At 37.0% G+C, this 20,881-nt stretch overlaps 1 protein-coding gene across 1 annotated transcript; it reads right to left on the bottom strand.

Annotated features, from left to right (window-relative positions):
- Positions 1-3,424: 3,424 nt before the first annotated feature.
- matcap2 (microtubule associated tyrosine carboxypeptidase 2) lies at positions 3,425-19,570 on the bottom strand. Its single transcript, XM_073822220.1, has 7 exons — positions 19,360-19,570; positions 14,375-15,042; positions 11,942-12,085; positions 10,666-10,798; positions 7,847-8,152; positions 6,156-6,253; positions 3,425-4,779 (listed from the first exon to the last, which is right to left on the bottom strand). Exons 1-7 carry the CDS (start codon positions 19,385-19,387, stop codon positions 4,621-4,623), a joined length of 1,536 nt encoding a protein of 511 aa, XP_073678321.1. The 5' UTR covers positions 19,388-19,570; the 3' UTR covers positions 3,425-4,620.
- Positions 19,571-20,881: the final 1,311 nt, after the last annotated feature.

Here is a 20,881-nt window from a genome sequence, read left to right as displayed (position 1 = left end):
TTCACCTTCAGCTTCCTCAGCAAGGCAGTTGTGATCTTGCTGGTGTGTTTGGGGTCATTATCATGTTGGGAAACTGCCTTTTGGCCTAGTTTCTGGAGGGAAGGCATCATGTTCTGCTTCAGAATGTACATGTAAATCCATGTTTCCCCTAATGAACTGCAGCTCTCCAGTACCAGCAGCACTCATGCAGCCCCAGACCATGATGCTACCACCACCATGTTTGACTGTAGGAAAGACACAATTTTCTTGGTACTCCTCACCAGTTTATCTTATAGTCTCATCAGACCACAGGAGATGGTTTCAGTAATTCATGCTCTTGGACAGGTTGTCTTCAGCAAACTGTTTGCACGCTTTCTTGTGAGCCAGCTTCCGATGAGACTTCCTTCTGAGACGAAGCCTGTGTAAATTGACTTGTTACAGTGTGCGTCATATGGACAAGCTGACCTTCTACTTCTGCAACCTTTAAAACAATGCTGGCAGCACTCATGCATCTGTTTTTTGAAGCCAGGTTCAGCACCTGATGCACAGAACAAGTGCTCAACTTCATTGATCGACCCTTGCAAGGCCTGTTCTGATTGGAACCAATCTTGGAAAACCTCTGTATGACTCTGACCACTGTAGTGTACCTTAGTTTCAGGGAGTTACTGAACCTCTAATAGCCTTGGCTATCTTTGTGAAGAGCAACAACTCTAATTCTCAAATCTTCAGAGAGTTATTTGCCATGAGATGCCATGTTGAACACCCAGTGCTCAGTATGAGAGAATTGTACTTAAAGCCCCTAATTTGAACTGCTCTTATACAAGATACACAACTTTGTATGGTCCTGTCAAGCAGGCAAAAACATAAACATGATGAATAGGACATGTGGCTTTGCATGGTTAAACAACATACTGCTATCACTTAGGGTGTACTCACCTTTGTTGCCAGCTATTTTAACAATAATGGCTGTATGCTGAGTAAATCTAAACTGCTATACAAGCTGCACATTGACTACTCAATACTATAGAAATGAAACTTGGATATATTTTAGTCCCTTGAGAAGATATACTAAAATGGTTGCCGAAATGTGAGGAGTGTACTCACTTTTGTGAGACAATGTATAATCAACAATTAAGTGGAACTCATGCTCAATTTAGTTCAAATGCCTGATTACATTTGCATTTTTATGCAACATTAATTAGTGCTGATGTAACAAAGACAGGATGATTTTACAGTCTCATTATTATGTGATTATGATTATAACCAGTCTGAATGCAGAACAGAAGTGGCACATAAATATAAGCCTCAGATTTCCATATACAACATCGAGTTCTTTTAAATCTCAATAAAAATATTTTGCATTTCAACATATAATGATGGAATGATGGAATGTCCACATGACACTACAATCCTTGTTTAATCCTACAGATAGCAGGAAGTGTGAACGCTAAGACTTCAGAGAGATTAATGAGCCTCGACACGTGTGTGAGTGTTGTGAAGCGCAGCTGAAAACAGAAACCCTTCGTACTGCATGTCTGTCCTTGTAGGTGTCAATCAGCAGGTGATCTGGTTACAAAGACATGCGAGAACAGACACCTGTGGAAAGAGTTTGCCAAAAGATCACTTACCATGTCTTTGAGAGGGCATTGTGGGAATGGAGATTGATCAGTGCTCACTGGTAAACAATAAGCATACTTTGTTTGAAGCCAGGGACACAATCACCTGTAATTAAAGATTGAGTGTCAAGTGCTTACATGCAGTTTGATGGCATTTCTATGGTTTGTTGGATTTTATGTCCCTATGAAACAATACTGGGATAGTAGACACTTTATTCTAATCGGTTTTCATTCCATATGGTTTTCCATGCATATACACTACCACTCAAAATTTTGGGATCAGTAAGACTTGTAATGTTTTTTTAAGAAATCTCTTGTGCACATCAAGGCTGTATTTATTTGATTATGAATACAGAAAAAAACAGTAAAATTGCAAAAAGTTATTACAATATAAAATATTGGTATTCATTTTAATATACTTTAAAATATAATTTATTCCTGTGATGAAAAGCTGAATTTTCATCAGCAGTCTTAAGTGTCACATGATCCGTCAGAAATCATTCTAATATTATGATTTATTATTAGAATTTTCATTGCTGGAAACAGTTGTGCTGCCAAATATTTTTTTGGAACCTCTGATTCTTTTTTTTTTAGGATTCTTTAATGAATAACAAGTTAAAAAGAACAGCATTTATCCAAAATATAATTATTTTCTAACAATGTAAATCTATGCTATCACTTTTTTATTAATCGAACACATCCTTGGTGAATAAAAGTACTAATTTCTTTCAAAAAAGGAAAGAATAAATATGTACTGACCACAAACTTTTGAACAGTAGTGTATATTGTTAGAAAACTTTTTTTATTTTAAATAGATGCTGTTCTTTTTAACCTTTTTATTGATCAAAGAATCAAATAAGAAACTTAATAATTTCAAGAATACGTAAGTAAGGGGTCAAAATAATCGATTTTTCTTTTATGCCAAAATCATTAGGATATTAAGATCATGTTCCATGAAGATATTTAGTAAATTTCCTACCGTAAATATATCAAAACCTAATTTTTGATTAGTAATATGCATTACTAAGAATTTCATTTAGACAACTTGAAAGGTGATTTTCTCAATATTTAGATTTTTTTTGCACCCTCAAATTCCAGATGTTCAAATAGTTGTATCTCGGCCATATATTGTCCTATCCCACTGTAAAAATAAATAAATAAATAAAAAAAATAAAAATAAAAAGTTATTTTAACGTAAAGTAAGTGTTCCTGCTGCTTTGAAATTGTAAGTTTAGTCAACATGAAATGTTAAGTTGTTCTACATGAAAATGTGGATATTTGAGTTGAGTAAACTTACATTTTTAAGGGTGCACGAATACTTTTTTAAGTTAAAATTATTTTTTTATTAGTATTTTTTTTTTTTTTTTACAGTGTAGCATGGGTATATTTGTAGCAATAGCCAACAATAAATTGTATAGGTCAAAATTATTGATTTTTCTTTTATGCCAAAAATCAGTAGGATATTAAGTAAAGTTCATGTTCCATGAAGATATTTTGTAAATTTCCTATCATAAATATATCAAAACTTAATTTTTGATTAGTAATATGCATTGCTAAGAACTGGCATAAATTTAAAGCTGATTTTCTCAATATTTTGATTTTTTTGCACCCTAACAAATCATACATCAATGGAAAGCTTATCATTTAAAAAAATGTACCCTTATGACTGGTTTGGTGGTTTTAGAATGTGGTCTAAAATGTGGGTCACACATGTGAATGTAAAATATGAAATATTTGGATTATTAGGTTGAGCCTCTAATAAGACTACAAATAATATAATTTTTATTTATTTTTCAACAAACTGCTCAGTCAAAAGTCAACCAAATTCAAGGAATGAGCCATTAGGAAGATATGAGCCATTGTCATGTACAATCAAGTAACAATGTGGAAAGAATAAACTGAAGCTACTTCCTATGAACCAAACAAACACTTACTGTATGCATAAGATAATAAACTATATTTTAAAAATACCTCAAATAATTTCATTTTAATTCAATTTGCCATGCTTTAAAATGAACATATGAGCAGGGCTTGGTCTGAATGCAAGGCATAAATGTATTTTATTAATATAGATATATTAAGATCAGTTTGAGAAGTTGTCATGGGCCATAAAATACTTTATAGGCAACGTTTTAAAGTGCTTTTTGATCTATGGGAAAATGGCAGGAATTGAGCAACAATACAGTCAAGTGCTAGTGAGACGTTAATCATAAATTTAGTACGTGACATTTAGGACACAAAGGATTGTCTGCTTTCATTAAAAGGTCACTTTATAAACAAAGGTTAACATTTTGGCACCGAAAATTACTCTTTTTGTAATCATCAGCTATTTAAAATTCAAATCATCCACAAGTTATATTGTTAAATACATGCCATCATTAATATGAAAAATAAACTATATCATACGAGCAGTTTATAAGATATACAAATGAAAATCTAAAAAAAAAAAAAATCAGTACGGTATATGTTTGGCAATCTGTCACATGGTAATTTGGCCCCTCAATATCCCCTCAAAAGAAAATGCACATGTCCTGAGAACCTTCAGAACAGACTTAATGCTCTGCACTGGCTAAAAAAACCCTCAAAATTATAAATTTGACTATAGAAAAACAAATAAAGCTCCAAAGGCTCCTATAAAAAAAAAAATTAGAGTAAAAATAAAACCTGTTTTAAAACTATTACGATGTTTTACATTGTAACATTTTGTAATTTGGTCATTTGTTTTTACATTTTGTAATGTTGATAATGATTAATGATTGTAATGAAATAATTTTCCCATTACAGGAATCACAATGACATTATTGTAAATTTACGCTAAATGAGATACGCGAATTATGAGAATCAAAGCTGAGAGGCTCTAGGTGTCATTAAAATAATCTGAAAATTCAAAAATACTGAATGCTTCTCAAAATAGGCTTCATTTCATCTTTCTTTTAGCTTTTAGTGAAATATGACCTGGACATTTGGTAATACATGACCTGGACAGGTTTGGTGAGATTTGCACTAGAGGTCAAAGGTCACATGTTCAGATAAGTGTGCACAGCTCCTCATCAGTTAACTGGTTGACCTCCATGATTTTATGAAGCTGCTCCGTGTAGCGCGCTTGGTCCTGCAGGAAGTGAGGAATCCGCACATGCTCCATCAGAGCCAGACACTTCAGACGCTCCACGTCCTCATATGACACCTGCACAATACAGGCACACACACACGGTTAAAAGTAGGGCTGCATGATTTGGGGAAAAAATGTAAATGTGTTTTTCAGTCGTTAAAATATTAAACCTTTATTTTGAAGGAAAACTGCAGGGAGCTCTTAAAGTTTCTCTTTTGCGCTTAACATTAAAATGATGGGAAAATGGCTGGCTCATGTTTTGTTCTCAAATGCATGTTGAAGACACAAACTCAAAGCAGATGCAAAGATTAAGTTCATGTTGAGCAGGATTTGCTGTAAAGCGATCTGAGACGCTACAATATGGATTGTGAGCTGCTTCACTGAAACACAGCAGATATATTCATTTAAAGAGGTCATGACATGGATTTTTTTTTATTATTATTTTCAACTTATAATGTTTCCTTATTCTGACCCTCTCAGAAACAAGCTGTTTAAAGGTGAGACACTGCAGATAAATAGGTTAAAAAATTAACTAATAGTTATTGCCTAACTTATCCAGTTGATTGATTACATTGATAATTGCAAACATTTTTTGTATTACAAGTTTTTTTTTAAGTTTTAATATGCAAATGAGGCATTATTTAATGAAATATGCACTAATTTATATACATTTCTAGTACGAAAATCTTAACACTGGATAAAGTTAGTTTTAAAATTCTTGTTTTATTTTTTTGACATATTAGAGTCAAATGTTTTTACAGAGGGGATTTTGGGAATCTCATTTTGTCACTTCATAATTCAGAAAATACTTAGAACAGGCAGAAAACTATATATTTTTAACAATTTTGGGGGTAATAAAATGTTGTATAAAATCAAGCAAATTATATATGAACAAATCCCTCAGTAAAAACTTTCAGGATGTAGACAGGAATAAAAAAATGTAAAGTCTGGTGTGTGTAAGCGCTACTGAAGTGGAGATTTATGGCTCAGTGTAGGAGGAAAAACTCATTTTAAGAAAACAGCCTTTAAAAATATGGATTGTAATTGAAATCTATTGATACAAATAGATAAAGTGCTTAAAAAGAAACATTTAAAGGTGTCTTTTGGCACTTTATGAAAAACCAAAAAGCCCAAAATCTCAAACTTGACAGGTGCATGAAAAAACTGTGTTATATGGTTATATCCTTCTGGGGTTAGCTAACTTCACCTTGTCCTATAGGATCCAAAACAAGCCCTTTTTTGGAGCTTGATTAAATAAATGCTTTGTTTATAATGAGGGGGACATCTTAAGCTATGAAACTTGCAGAACGTTTTAATGGTACAAAGACTTCTTATATGCTAAAAGATCAAATTTGATTTATCATGTCATCACCCCTTTAACCAAATATTTTCATTTTATTTCACTTTCACTTTCACAAAAAAAAGTCAATTTAAGTGTGTCAGTTAAGTACCTTTCCCAGAGCCATGAGCAGCTGGAAGTCAATCTTGTCTCTGTGTCTAAGGATCTTCAGGATGCCATCTAGATAAACCTGGTCCTTACTGAAACAGCCTTAATAACAAAAATATTTAAATATTTACACACATAAACACAATGATAATTCTGTAAGATGCCACTCAGAAACATACTATAATAGAATTACATAAACTAATTTAATTCAGATTTAGTTAATATTATGTGATATTAATTTAATTTAAGCAATTGTTATACGTGTTTTTGCTATATTGAAATTAAACATTGTGATATCATATACAGCTCCAGAAAAAATGAACAGACCACTTGAAAATTCTCAGTTTCTTTAGACGATTTATCCGATTTATAGTTATGTGTTTGAGTAAAACGCAATTTTTGTTTTATTCTGTAAACTACTGATGACATTTCTTCCAAATCTTAAATAAAAATGCATAAAATGACAATTGGTCAAAGTTACTAAAAAATGTCATGTTTTTAGTCTTGTTTATATTTATTTTTAGACAACATAATACCAATGTTTTACCTTCAGAGGGGTTAAGAAATCAATTTTTTTGTGGAATAACCGTGATTGACAATCAAAACAAATAAAAACATCTGTTATTTTGACCAATTGTGACTCTGGACCACAAAAGTGGACTTAATTAGCACGGGTATATTTGTAGCAATAGCCACAAATACATTGGATGAAGATTGATTTTTCTTTCATGCCCAGAAATCATTAGGAAGTCCGGTGTGATATTGACCTAAAGTGTGTTGAATCATGATACCGAGTGTGAACGTACCTTGCATATCTCATCTCGGTTTGTGTCCTGCAGTCCGAAATCTGGGGTTAGTTAGCCGACGCTCACAACAGGTTGTCAATGAGAGTCAATAGGGCATCGAAGTAGCCATGTAAATAAATCACTGTTTTATGCCATTTACGAGGCACAAAGTAGCTCCACACTTCATTGGTAGACTTCCAAGGGCCCTGACATTTAAAACGAGACATTGAGAACTTTGAAAAAGCACCGGTAGTTTATTTACAAGAAGATTTATACAGACAGTACCTGGAAGAAATTTACCGGCCGCCGCCATCTTGAATTTAGTCACGATAAGTCGAGTGATGAGCACGAAGGAAACTACAACCTGATAAGTTGATAACCTGATAAGTTCCTTCCTATTTTGTAAATGTCCTACTGCAAAATATTTTAAAACTTAACTTTTTGATTAGTAACATGCATTGCTAAGAACTTCATTTGAAAACCTTCAAAGGCACTTTTCTTAATATTTAGATTTTTTCGCACCCTCAGATTACAGATTTTCAAGTAGTATTTTAGCCAAATATTGTCCTAACAAACCATACATCAAAGGAAAGCTTGTTTATTCAGCTTAAATTGAAAAAAAAAAAATTACCCTTATGACTGTTTTTGTGGTCCAGGGTCACAATTGTGTAATAAAATAATACAATAAAAATGCTCTAAATGGCAATATTTTTATTTGAATTTTGGAAGAAATGTTCTCAGACCTTTATAGAATAAACGAGAACATTTTACTCAAACCCTAGTAAATCCAGAGAAATGGAGAATTTTCAAGTGGTCTGTTAATTTTTTCCATAGCTGTATAAGAGCTTTATGAGCCACTAAAACAAAAAATCCACATTGGTTGCCAACTAATCAGGAGGAGGTGCTGTACCTGGCAGTGCTGTGTCGGTCTGTCCTCGTTTGGCTCTGACACAGTAGTCCCATCGTGTGCTGGGGTCATGCATGAATCGGCCCAGGTTATGAAACAGCTGTGAGAAGGACATGCGGCTGGCCTGGTAGACGGTGTAGTAGAGCAGGGCGGCGCGCCACAGGGTGGGGTCCTTGCGGAAGAGCACACTGTGAATGCTGGCCAGACCCTCCTCAGTGGGGTTGATGGGCCGCAGACCGTGTTTCTTCCTGCCACCGTTGCTGCCCCACGGCTGATGACTGTTGTTGATTCCACGGAAGTAGTGTGTACCTGAGCAAAAGATGAAGATGGGTTTACTTAAAGGTACCATAGAAAGCATTGATGCAATATTTTAAATTGTTCTTTGATATCTACATAGAGGGTATATGGCTTAGGTAAGGGCAAAAATTCTCCAGAAACGGTTTTACAGGTCCATTTACAATCCTAGGATTTGTCCCTAGAATGAAATGCTCTGTTATTGCCTTATTTGGAAGGTTCATGAATAATAATGATGAGCTTTGCTCTGATTGGCTGAGCGGCTCATTTAGCTCTCACAGCAGTAAGGAAACACATGGAGGAAAATACACATTTAATTACAGAGCTCGAGCCGCTATTAATATGCGGGGCATTGAAACTGCCGTTTTGAATGCACAATAACTTTTTACTTTGACTTTTTAGATTTGCATCACACGTGCACTGTGTAAAGTTATACTACAGCAGCAGTACTTAGCACATTTGACAAGTTTAGATGCTGTCAGCGGTGATCAGGATCTGTAAATCATTCGCCATCATCCACGCAGTCATCTCTCTGTTTATGTGGTAAGTGAAATCCTATGTAGTGCAATGTAACAGCCTAGCGCTAGCAATAAGCTAACCATGTCCCTTTAGTGGCTCGCCTTATTTTATTAGAATGCCTTATTTGTTTTCCATGCCTTTCTGAGTACAGACACCAACCATCCCTGCACTTAAAATCTCCTGCACAGCTTGGAACATAACATTTATTCCCGTGATCTGCCATTTTTGCTATTGTCCTCGCTTTGTTTTTTTACAATAGCCTACCCGCAGAACTCCTGATGATTGGGCTATGCAAATGTTGGGGGTGTGACTATTAATGATCCTGAGACTATAACGTCATAGTCTGTGTAATGTTAGGATTAGCCTATTTTTCTTTTGTCTGGTGTTTGTCTTTTGCAAACACCAGATTTCTATAAGAAGGAGGAAACGATGGTGTTTGTGACTCACAGTCTGCCATGTCCATGTACACAACTGTTATTATTCAACTATGCCAAGATAAATACAGTTTTCCATTCTATGGCACCTTTACTTAAAAAACCAAATCAGAACAATCTATTTTCATTAACTTATATTGCAAGATCAAACTTCATCTAAATGAATAGATGCTATAATAACTATTAATAATAATACAAATAACCAAACTTCTTTTTCACAAGGGACTCGCTTGTGACAATTTCAAATAATGGACCTTTATGATTGGTTTTGTGGTCCAGGGTCACAATTGCAAATCCTGGGGAAAAAAAATACTTAAAACAGTTAAACTGCCTGCTGTTCTTCAGAAAAATCCTTCAGGTCCCGCAAATTCTTTAGTTTTTCAGCATTTTTCCACATTTTAATCCTTTCCAACAATGACTGTATGATTTTAAAATCCATCTTTTCACACTGAGGACAACTGAGGGACTCATATGCAACTATTACAGAAGGTTCAAACTTTCACTGATGCTCCAGAAGGAAAAACTATGCATTAAGAGGGTGAAAACTTTTTGAATTTGAAGATCAGGGTAAATTTAAATTTATTTTGTTTTCTGTGAAACATGTAAGTGTCATCTGTAGTTTCTGAAGGGAAGTACTAGACAAAATAAGACATAAAAAATGTTCACATCTCCATTCTGTGTAAAAGTTTTTACCCCTTAATGCATCATTTATCCTTCTGAAGCATCATAAAGTGTTTGAACCTTCTGTAATAGTTGTATATGAGTCCCTCAGTTGTCCTCAGTGTGAAAAAATGGATCTCAAAATCAGACAGTCATTGTTGGAAAGGGTTCAAATACACAAAAATGCAGAAAATTTGTTGGACCTAAAGGATCTTTACGAAGAACAGCAGGCAGTTTAACTGTTCAGAACAAATAAGGGAATCATGAACTATCACTAAACAAAAAAACAAAACAAAACACAATTGTGGATCATTCAGGTAACAACACTGTATTAAAAATCAAGTGTGTGTAAACATTTGAACAGGGCCATTTTTATAAAAATTGTAACTATTATTTTCTCTTGTGGACTATATGTAACGTCTTTTATGTGAAATATCTTATTCAGGTCACTACTGAATAAAAAATAACATGCATTCCTCTTATTTTGGTAAAATAATTAACATTTTGCAGATTCTGCAAGAGGGATGTAAACTTTTGACTTTAACTGTATCTTTACCAAATCATTACAAATAGTTGCTAGGTCATGTCTCCAGCAGCCAACCCCTTAATTCTAAGCAGACAAACGGAGAAAGTGAAGCAGAGTGAGAACACACAGTGTGGGAGTGTAATTACTGTGGTCCTGACACTGAGCTCTGATACGCTCGGGGTGTAATAGTCCCTGACAGCAGGAACACAAGCTGTTGCTGACACGGGTGGCTGGTTTTCCTGGGGTGACCGAGACATGATCCAAAGTACAGAACACAAGGGAGTGAAACTGGTGGATTGTGTAAGACTTGAATAGGTCTCACAATTCTATTCAGCTCTCTGATATGAGATTCAATGGACTATCAGATGCTCAAATAGACAAACATGTACCAATTTCATGCCTCAGCATCCCCTCCAGCCACTGCTCTCTGGCACAAGAGATGTTAATGGTGAGTGTAGGTCTGCTGTTCACCACAGTCATAGATGCTCTGGACAGGAGGTCATCAGTGAGATTAACCACTATCTGCAGAGAGAGAAACTCTACATCTACACTCAAGATAATAAAAATATCAATAAACAACACTCAAAAGCACTGAGGTCAAAATATACAGTTGAGGTCAAAAGTTTTCATACACCTTGCACAATATGCAAAATGTTAATTATTTTACTAAAATAAGAAGGATGATACAAAATGCATGTTATTTTTTATTTAGTACTTGCCTGAAGAAGACATATAGTCCACAAGAGAAAATAATAGTTGAATTTTCATTACACTTGATTCAAAATGCTGTGTTGTTACCTGAATGATCCACAGCTGTGTTTTTTTTTTTTTGTTTAGTGATAGTTGTTCATGAGTCCCTTGTTTGTCCTGAACAGTTAAACTGCCCGCTGTTCTTCAGAAAAATCCTTCTGGTCCCACAAATTCTTTTCAGCATTTTTGTGAATTTGAAACCTTTCCAGCAATGACTGTATGATTTTGAGATCCATCTTTTCACACTGAGTAAAACTGAGGGACTGAATATACCCTGATCTTCAAATTCAAAAAGTTTTACCCCCCCGCCTCTTAATGTGTCATGTTCTCTTTCTGGAGCATCAGTGAGCATTTAAACCTTCTGTGATAGTTGCATATGAGTTGTCCTCAGTGTGAAAAGATGGATCTCAAAATCATACAGTCATTGTTGGAAAGGGTTCAAATTCACAAAAATGCTGGAAAACCAAAGAATTTATGGGACCTTAAGGATTTTTCTGAAGAACAGCAGGCAGTTTAACTGTTCAGGACAAACAAGGGACTCCAAAAAAAAAAACTCACTAAACAAAAAAACACAGCTGTGGATCATTCAGGTAACAAAACAGCATTGAGAATCAAGTGTATGTAAACTTTTGAACAGGGTATATTTTATAAATTCAACTGTTATTTTGTCTTGTGGACTATATGTAAATGTCTTTGATGTGAAATATCATATTCAGGTCAGTACTAAATAAAAAATAATATGCATTTTGTATGATCCCTCTTATTTTGGTAAAATAATTAACATTTTGGGTGTATGCACACTTTTGATCACCTGTATTATGATAGAAAACAGATATTTTAAATTCTAATAATACTTAACTGTGAGTTAACTGTGAATATGTGTAACGCTTCCTTCTAATGATCTCGCTCTCTCACCTCTCCCATGCATCCTTCCTTCTCCATGTATTTTTTTACATGGTACCAGATGCGGCTCTTGGTGAGGAGGTTTCCTCCTGTAGCCTGTTCAAACTTCTCATAGGAGCCGTATTTCTGCAGGGCCAATTCCATGATCCGCACAGCCTGAGACGATAGCAAACACTCAAAGATGAGACAACACTGACAGATAAATTTAGAAAAGCAAGGCCTCATTGATGATTAAATTGATTTTGTTTATGCCAAGGGTCATTCTTTTAAAAACAGGTACAATTACACTTTAGATTTTAGATAATTTATTATTACTTATTTAAATGTTTCACTTTACAATTAGAATTTAAAAGGGTTCATGACATGATAAAGCAAATTTGTAATAAAAAAATATTTTTAAAACATAGCTTAAAACGTCCTCCTTATTAAAAACAAAGCATTTTCGAAGCATTGTCGAATAGTCATCTTCTCACTTGATCACACTGAATGCGAGTGTCGCGCCGCCTCAAAAGCAAATAGAAATTACAATCACATATTAAATTTATAATTTAAAAAAATCCATGACCCCTTTTAAATCAGAAAAAAATGTTTGGATTTCACCAATTAAACGAGAAGTTCAGAATGAAAATGTACAGATAATTTACTCACCCCCTTGTCATCCAAGATGTTCATGTCTTTCTTTATTCAGTCGTAAAAAAATATGTTTTTTGAAGAAAACATTTCAGGATTTTTTGGTCAACTATCCCTTTAACAATCTTGTGCTCAAGGCCATGGAACCACAAGTTTCTAGTTGTATTTTTACAAATATACATTTTCCAATAAGATTACCTTTTGTAGTCTAAGTGGGCCTAAATTAATAAGGTTCCCTTTTGTAGTAATGTATAATAGTAGAACTGATATTTGGAGCTGTTTGTGCTTTGAGACAAACTCTGGCTGTGCAATGCAGTGGCATAGCACAATATAACGCTCAACTGTTATGTCATGAATGTACAGACCTCAGTAAATAACTAGGCCATATCTGGGGCTTTGGTGTTGTGTGGATTTATGAGAACTGATTTGTGATCCGCCAGGATGCGCCTGAGGTTGATCAACAGTGAGCTCGGCTCTCTGAGATTATCAGTATAATAGTCTGAAATGAATCCATTTATCCTTTGCTGCAGCACACAATACAGCCCTACTATATGTTCATTTAATCATTATCCAACTTGCTGGTAAAATATAACTAGCTATGCTGTTTTTGAAAAGTATTATGGGATTTCTGATGCCCTGTATAAATCGCTGCTCTGTCGGTGTTGGCTGTTGATGGCTAGCGGGAAACTGCATTAAATTGAATTAATGAACTATTTAACCTTCAAAGAGGTTTATTAGTCTGAGTGTTGTTGGCAACACACACAGTTGTAGCACGTTGCTTTGAGCTGCTAAGCCTGAGACGCAGCTATAAAGGTAAAACACCTGTTTCCAACTCCAGACTGAAAGTACAGAACTAGCGAGTCAGAATGTTTATTTCAGGAGCAATCCTATTAATCTCACTTACAGGACTGTAACCTTACAGCAGGGGTGCCAAACTCAGTTCCTAGAGGACCACGGCCCTACTGTGTTTAGCTTCAACCTTAATTAAACACATCTGATCCAGCTAATCAAGTTCTTCAGGATTAATTAAAAACTACAGGTATGTGTGTTGGAGGAGGGTTGGAACTGGAGCTGGATTACGGGATGTAAATGAGAATAACAAATGACTGCTAAATGCGGCAGATCATGAGACAGTATCAAATAGAGACCTCGAGAGCAGATTTGCTGTGAGTTTTGGCACTCTACAGCTCTTTAACCAAGTTCGGGCCAGGTCAGCTCTCAGACAAACATTGAGAGAATCCTTATGTACCAGGGATGTTTCCTCCGAGGAGGCAAGGGAGGCAGTGCCCCCTCAAAACATTGGGTTAGAAAAAAATTCATAGTACAAAAAATCAAACAATGCAATTATTACAAAATATAACATTAAAAAGTGTATAAATTACTTGTTTTTTTTTCATAAAACATTGTCCAACAGCAACACCAGCAGGTAAGGTTACAGCAGGAGTTTGCATTTCTCTTGCCTTCCCTGAGCCCACTGATTTTTAACAGACTCCCTAAAGCATGCCATGAGTTTGGTGAGGGTTAAATTGAGAATGAATGGGTGAAGGGGGAAAACATGGTTCACACTTTCCCACCAAACAGTCTTCTGTTGTCTTGACTTGAACTCATTTCAAAATATGCACTGTAAGTTTTTTGCCTTCCCACTTGCGTGGATTCCTGTTTAAATGACTGTATTTCGCAGTCATAAATGTGACTGCAACTTAAGTACAGTTTTGGCTCAGTTCTTAGGCCCAAACAAGTGTATGTTTGAGACTGGATAACAATCGATACAGAGTCAAGGTCTTAAATCAGATCTGTATGAGTATGGGCACTCACCTGTGTGAGGAAGCGGTCTGAAGCAGTGCTGTGCTTTCCTAGTACTTGTGGAGGCAGAGGGTTGCTGTACTCAAACTGAGGGTTGTATTTAAAGTCTGATTTGAAAAACCTGGCCTTCTCTTTCTCTACATTAGATGGCTTTATGGCAGTGAGGATGCAGAGCTTCTTGATTGAGTTCTCTCCATCACGAGCAGCAGGGAGCCCTCTGGACAGCTGTGGGAGTTTGGTGCCAGCGGGGCAGCTGTTTTTAGGCCTGGGTATGGGGCAGGGGGACAGGCGGATGGCACTGCCCAGCACGGTGATGCTGTTGGTTTGTTTGGAACTGCTGGTGGAGAAACAGGAGAACACTGACTGAGCGTACCGGGTGTCTCTGCAACCAAAAGCCAGGCCACTCATCGTTAGAGGTGCAAGGGTCGGCAGGGGTCTGTCGCGATGCCTTGCCGTGGAGACTCGTTTAGGGCACCTGTGGGAGGAGTGTTTAGGGCTCTCCTGAGCATCTGACTCTTTCTGCAGAAGCGTGCTGTAGCTGCTGGTGGTTGTGTTAAACAGGTCCTTCAGAACGCCAGAGGATATGTGCTCCAGATGCAGCTGACTTGGGCTCAAGGGCTTCTCCATGGGGCTTAGGACACAACTCTTAGACATTTCCCTCTCTGGCCAATGGAGCCGTTCTGGAAGGAAATGGCACAAGATGGAATAATACAGTAGACTAAATTCTTAATTGACTATGCCAATGAGGCATTATACTATGAACAAATACAAATATTTTGGTGATTCTTCTTTAACATTTTTTTCTAGAGACCCCTTTAACAAAAAAACAATTACATGTACAACATATACTAAGGATGTACTGCAATAAATTGCTGTCTTGTAGTCGAGACCAGCTCATTTGATTTCAGGCTGAGACTTGTGAAAGTTTAGGTCTAAATACAGAGACCAGAAAAGGGTTGTATTCGAGACCAGAAAAGGACCAACACTGAGATCAGAAGAGGGTAATGTCTGAGTCAAGTCCAAGACAAGAAGAGGGTAACTTCAAGTCAAGTCTGAGACCAGAAGAGGGTCACAGAAGAGTCAAGTTTGATATCAGAAGAGGGTCAATTTGAGTTAAGTTCGAGGCCAGAAGAGGTTGCCTTCAATCCAAGACCAGAAGAGGGTCACTTTGAGTCAAGTTTGAGAACAGAAGAGGGTTAAGCCTGAGTCAAGTTCGAAATCAGAAGAGAGCTAAATCTAGGTCAAGCTGGAAACCAGAATAGGAATGCATCCGAGTCAAGTTCTAGACCAGAAGAGGGTCACTTTGTGTCAAGTCTGAGACCAGAAGAGGGTCATGCCGGAGTCAAGTTCAATATCAGGAGAGGGTCAATTTTAGAGGGTTGCTTCAAGTCATTTCTAAAACCAGAAGAGGGTAACTTTGAGTCAAGTTCGAGACCAGAAGAGGGCCATGTCTGGGTCATTTTTAAAACCAAAAGTGGCCTGCATCTGATTCAAGTTGTAGACCAGAGGAGGGCAGTGTTTGGATAAAGTCTAAGACCAGAAGAGGGTCACACCTGAGTCAAGTTCGAGAAAAGAAGAGGATGATTTTGAGTCAAGTCTGAGACCAGAAGAGGGTCATGCCCAGTTCAAGTTTTATATCAGAAGAGGGTCCATTTGAGTCAATTCCGAGACCAGAAAAGGTTCCCTTCAATCCAAGACCAGAAGAGGGTCACTTTGAGTCAAGTTTGAGACCAGAAGAGGGTCACGCCCAGGTCAAGTTAAAGACTGGAAGAGGAGGTTAAGTTTCAGACCAGAATTGGCCTCCACCCAAGTCAAGTCCGAGTCCAGTACAGGGTTTTGTCTGACACCAGACGAGGATTGCTTCGAGACCAGTAGAGCAGTGTTTCTCAACTCCAGTCCTCGGGGCCCACTGCTCTGCACATTTTGTATGTCTTCCTCATTTAAGGCACCTGATTTTGATCATCAGCTCATTAGAAGAAAGATTCATGAACTGAACTGAGTGTGTCAGACTCAGAAACATACAAAATGTGCAGAGCAGTGGGCTTCGAGGACTGGAGTTGAGAACCACTGCAGTAGAGCATCATGTCTTAGTCAAGTTTGAGACCAAAAGAGTGTCACGTCTGAGTTAAGTTCGAGGCCAAAATAAACCTATGCCCAGGTCAAGTTTGATATCAGAAGAGGGTCCATTTGAGTCAAATTCGAGACCAGAAGAGGTTCCCTTCAATCCAAGACCAAAAGAGGGTCACTTTGAGTCAAGTTTGAAACCAGAAGATGGTCATGCCCAGGTCAAGTTAAAGACCAGAAGAGGAGGTTAAGTTTGAGACCAGAATTGGCCTCCACCCAAGTCAAGCCCAAGTCCAGTACAGGATCATGTCCGAGTCAAGACTGAGTCAAGTCTGACACCAGACAAGAATTGCTTTTAGACCAGTAGACCATCATGTCTGAGTCAAGTTTGAGACCAGAAGAGGATGATTTTGAGTTAAGTCGGAAACCATAAAAGGGTAATGTCCAGGTCAAGTTTGAAACAAGAAGAGGGTTATGCCCAGGTCAAGTTTGATATCAGAAGAGGGTCCATTTGAGTCAAATTCGAGACCAGAAGAGGTTCCCTTCAATCCAATACCAGAAGAGGGTCATTTTGAGTCAAGTTTGAAACCAGAAGACGATCATGCCGGTCAAGTTAAAGACCAGAAAAGGAGGTTAGGTTTGAGACTATAATTGGCCTCCACCCAATTCAAGTCCAAGTTCAGTACAGGATTGTGTCCGAGTAAAGTCTGACACCAGACAAGAATTGCTTCGAGACCAGTAGAGCATCATGTCTGAGAAAAAGTTTAAGACCAGAAGTAAGGTGTATCCATGTCAGGTCTGAGACCAAAAGTTGACTGCGTCCGAGTCAAGTTCAAGACTTTAAATGGTCTCATCTGAGTCAAGTCTTGCTGCTCAAACCATGATAAGACCAAGACAATGAAAATTTGGTCTTAAACTCCAAGAGTTCAGTCTTGAGTCCTCCATATTACCTCTACATTGCTAATCTTGGGAGCACTTAACAACACTCTTTTGCCATGACAATATCGAAATATATTAGGACGGGATAACAGAGAGCACCAGGTGGAATTTCAAGTAAAGGAAATACTGCTGGTCTTGAGACTTGAGACCAGTGCTGCCATTGTCAATTCAGTGCAGCGTCCCCATTTCCCTGGAAACAAAATCTACTTCGCCCACTTAACCTTGACTCCAACAAAAGATGAGAAACAGATCCGAACAGCACAGTGAAATGCAGCACGCTGTAAGCAGCTCTTTCACTGTCTACTGGGTTGTATTCACAGACCTGGCTAATCCTATTAGAAAGCAAAACAAATAACTATTGCCCATTCAGCATAACAGGTACTGCTTGACAATCATGCTCTGGATTCAATGATCCTGTGGGCTTTCATAATCTCCATCTGTTCTACAAATAAAATCATCTGCTTAATGAATAAATGTACTGCAGTCTCAAGAGGATAGACTAAGGATGCATATACTGTAACAGGCAACTCTGTGGCACACAAAGGCAGCACTAGTCCACATGCCTGTGCGAAATGATTCAAGGCCTTATCATAGAGAACAGCTCTGACAGGTGCACTGAAGTAGAAGGACCACAGCCTCAGCATCAGAGAGCCAAACTAGTGAAAAAGCAGATAAAGTGGTCTGTCTATGTTAAAGGGATAGTTCACCCAAAAATGAAAATGTGATATTTATCTGCTTACCCCCAGGGCATCCAAGATGTAGGTGACTTTGTTTCTTCAGCAGAACACAAACGAAGATTTTTAATGTAAGATGAAAAGCTTGTGCTCATGACAGTTGGACGAGGCTGGGTATCAAAGGTAAAAAATGATACTGTTCAGTTTCTCACAAAAACCGAATGTTTCGTGTCTTAGGACATCAATGTATCGTCACGAGCAGCAGAGTGTAATTTGGATTTGTCTGTGCATGCTTTGTTTTTTGTTTTTTTTACGTTTCCTGCTGAAAAAAACAGCTAATACCAGCCTAGGCTGGTTGGCTGGTTGGCTGGTCTTAGCTGGTTTAAGTTGGAAGTGGCTGGTTTTAGCTGGTCTCCCAGGCTGGTCAGGCTGGTTTTAGCTGGTGGTTTCCCAGCCTGACCAGCTAAGACCAGCCTGACCAGCCTGGAAAAGTGGACAAAACCCCTCTAAAACCAGAAGAGTGTAATTTGGATTTGTCTTTGCATGTTTTTTTTTTTTTATTTTCCCTGCTGAAAAAAACAGCTAATACCAGCCTAGGCTGGTTGGCTGGTCTTAGCTGGTTTAAGCTGGAAGTGGCTGGTTTTAGCTGGTCTCCCAGGCTGGTCAGGCTGGTTTTAGCTGGTGGTTTCCCAGACTGACCAGCTAAGACCAGCCTGGCCAGGCTGGAAAAGTGGACAAAACCCCTCTAAAACCAGCCTGCCTTCCAGCTATGACCAGCTAAAACCAGCCAACCAGCCTAAGCTGGTTTTAGCTGTTTTTTTCACCAGGGTTTAAAGGTCTGGTGCCCATCCACTGCCATAATATGACTGACAGGCTGCACCGGTTTGAGTTAAAAATCTTCGTTTGTGTTCTGCTGAGGAAACAAAGTCACCTACATCTTGGATGCCCTGGGGGTAAGTAGATAAACATCAAAATTTCTTTTTTGAATGAAATATCCCTTTAAGACATTTAGAGCTTCATTGGATGTAGCATGCATTAAGTACATTAGGATACACTAAAAATGTACGTCAATGCATTAGACACAAAAAAGTTAACTCATTTTCTCATTTTCTGTGAACTCATACCCTGTGCAGCCATTTTTGCAGTTAGTTTTAGACTAGTTAGTGCTATGAAAGCAATTCTTTTCAAGTCTCTGCAATTAATTCTAAGGAGTCACGTTTTAATTAAACATCCACTTTAGTTGCCTAAAGCAGTAGGTTACTACATATATGTAATCCACTGAGGAACACTGTTGTTACATGAGCATATACTGAGACTCACCTGTAACTTCAATGGATTCAAGCATCATCTCAAAGGCGTTGTGCAGCGTCAACTTTTCACCCTTGAAGCAAATGTTTTTATATAAAATAATGAAAGCCACAAATGACAAGACGGATGCTCAGTAATGCGGTTATAATATCTTGCATATGTCCAGCGCAGATAAACGCTGTAGTTTGCAAATCTCCGCTTGTAGGATCTGTGCGGAGCTCAATCTCCGTCCTCACAGCTGCTTCTGTCTCTGAAGCGAAGCGAGCGCATAAGCGCGTTGCCATGGTGCGCTGTCAACGTCACCCTCCAAAACGTCAGTTCCGTTTCGAAGAGGCTTCAATGTGAAATGGTTATCGTTTTTTTAATTTTGTAATATGTGAAGTAATATTTTATTCAAGTGATACATTTAAGTAAAACGTTAATTCAATAATTTGAGAATAATTTTCACAATACCTGAGCACACGGTAAATATTTTAATGTATTTATTTAACAATTAATTAATTGCTTACGCTTATAACATAAGGACAAACATGTTAAGTATCTCTTAAATGTATCTCTTAAATGAATCTTAAATGAAAAAAATAATTACACTACCAGTCAAAAATTTTTTATGTTTTTTTTTAAAGAAGTCTCTTCTGCACACCAAGCCTGCATTTATTTGATTACAGCTAAAACTGTTGAAATATTTATACTATTTAAAATAACTGCTGTCTATTTGAATATATTCTCAAATGTAATTTATTCCTGTGATTTAAAAGCTGAATTTTCAGTCATGATTCTTCAGAAATCATTCTAATATTCTGATTTGCTGCTCAAAAACATTATTTATTACATATTATTATTTTTCAGGTTTCTTTGATTATTAATAAGTTCAGAAGAACAGCATTTATCTGAAATAGAAATCTTTTGTAACATTATAAATGTTTTTATCATCAATTTTGATCAATTGAATGCATCTATGCTAAAAAAAAGCATTAATTTCTATAATGAAAAAAATACAGTGCATAGCGAAATTATTCATACCCCTTCATTTTTATCAAATTTTGTTATGTTGCTGCCTTATGTTAAACTACTTTAAATTACTTTTTTCCCACATCAATCTACACTCCCTACTCCATAATGGCAAAGCAAAAAAAAAAAAAAAAAAGGTTTTTAACATTTGTGCAAATTTATTAAAAATAAAAAACTGAAAAGATCCCGTTGCATAAGTATTCATACCCTTTTCTGGGCCACTCGAAATTTAGCTCAGGAGCATTCATATTGCTTCTAGATGTTACTACACTTCAGTGGAGTTAAACTGTGGCAAATTCATTTGAATGAGTATGATTTAGAAAGGCACACACCTCTCAGAAAAGGTCTAACAGCTGAAAATGCTTCTCATTCATATGGGTATGAATACTTATGCAATGTACTTATTTCAGTGTTTTATTTTTAATAAATTTGTGAAATTTGCAAATCTGGCTTTGCTTTGTCATTATTATGGTGTATGGAGTGTAAATTTGACAAATTTATTAAAAACAAAACACTGAAATAA

This window comes from Garra rufa, chromosome 17, assembly GCF_049309525.1.
Source record: "Garra rufa chromosome 17, GarRuf1.0, whole genome shotgun sequence".
Classification (NCBI taxonomy): Eukaryota; Metazoa; Chordata; class Actinopteri; order Cypriniformes; family Cyprinidae; genus Garra; species Garra rufa.
Note: the sequence above shows the minus strand (reverse complement) of the source record. Positions and strands in the feature narration are given on the sequence as shown.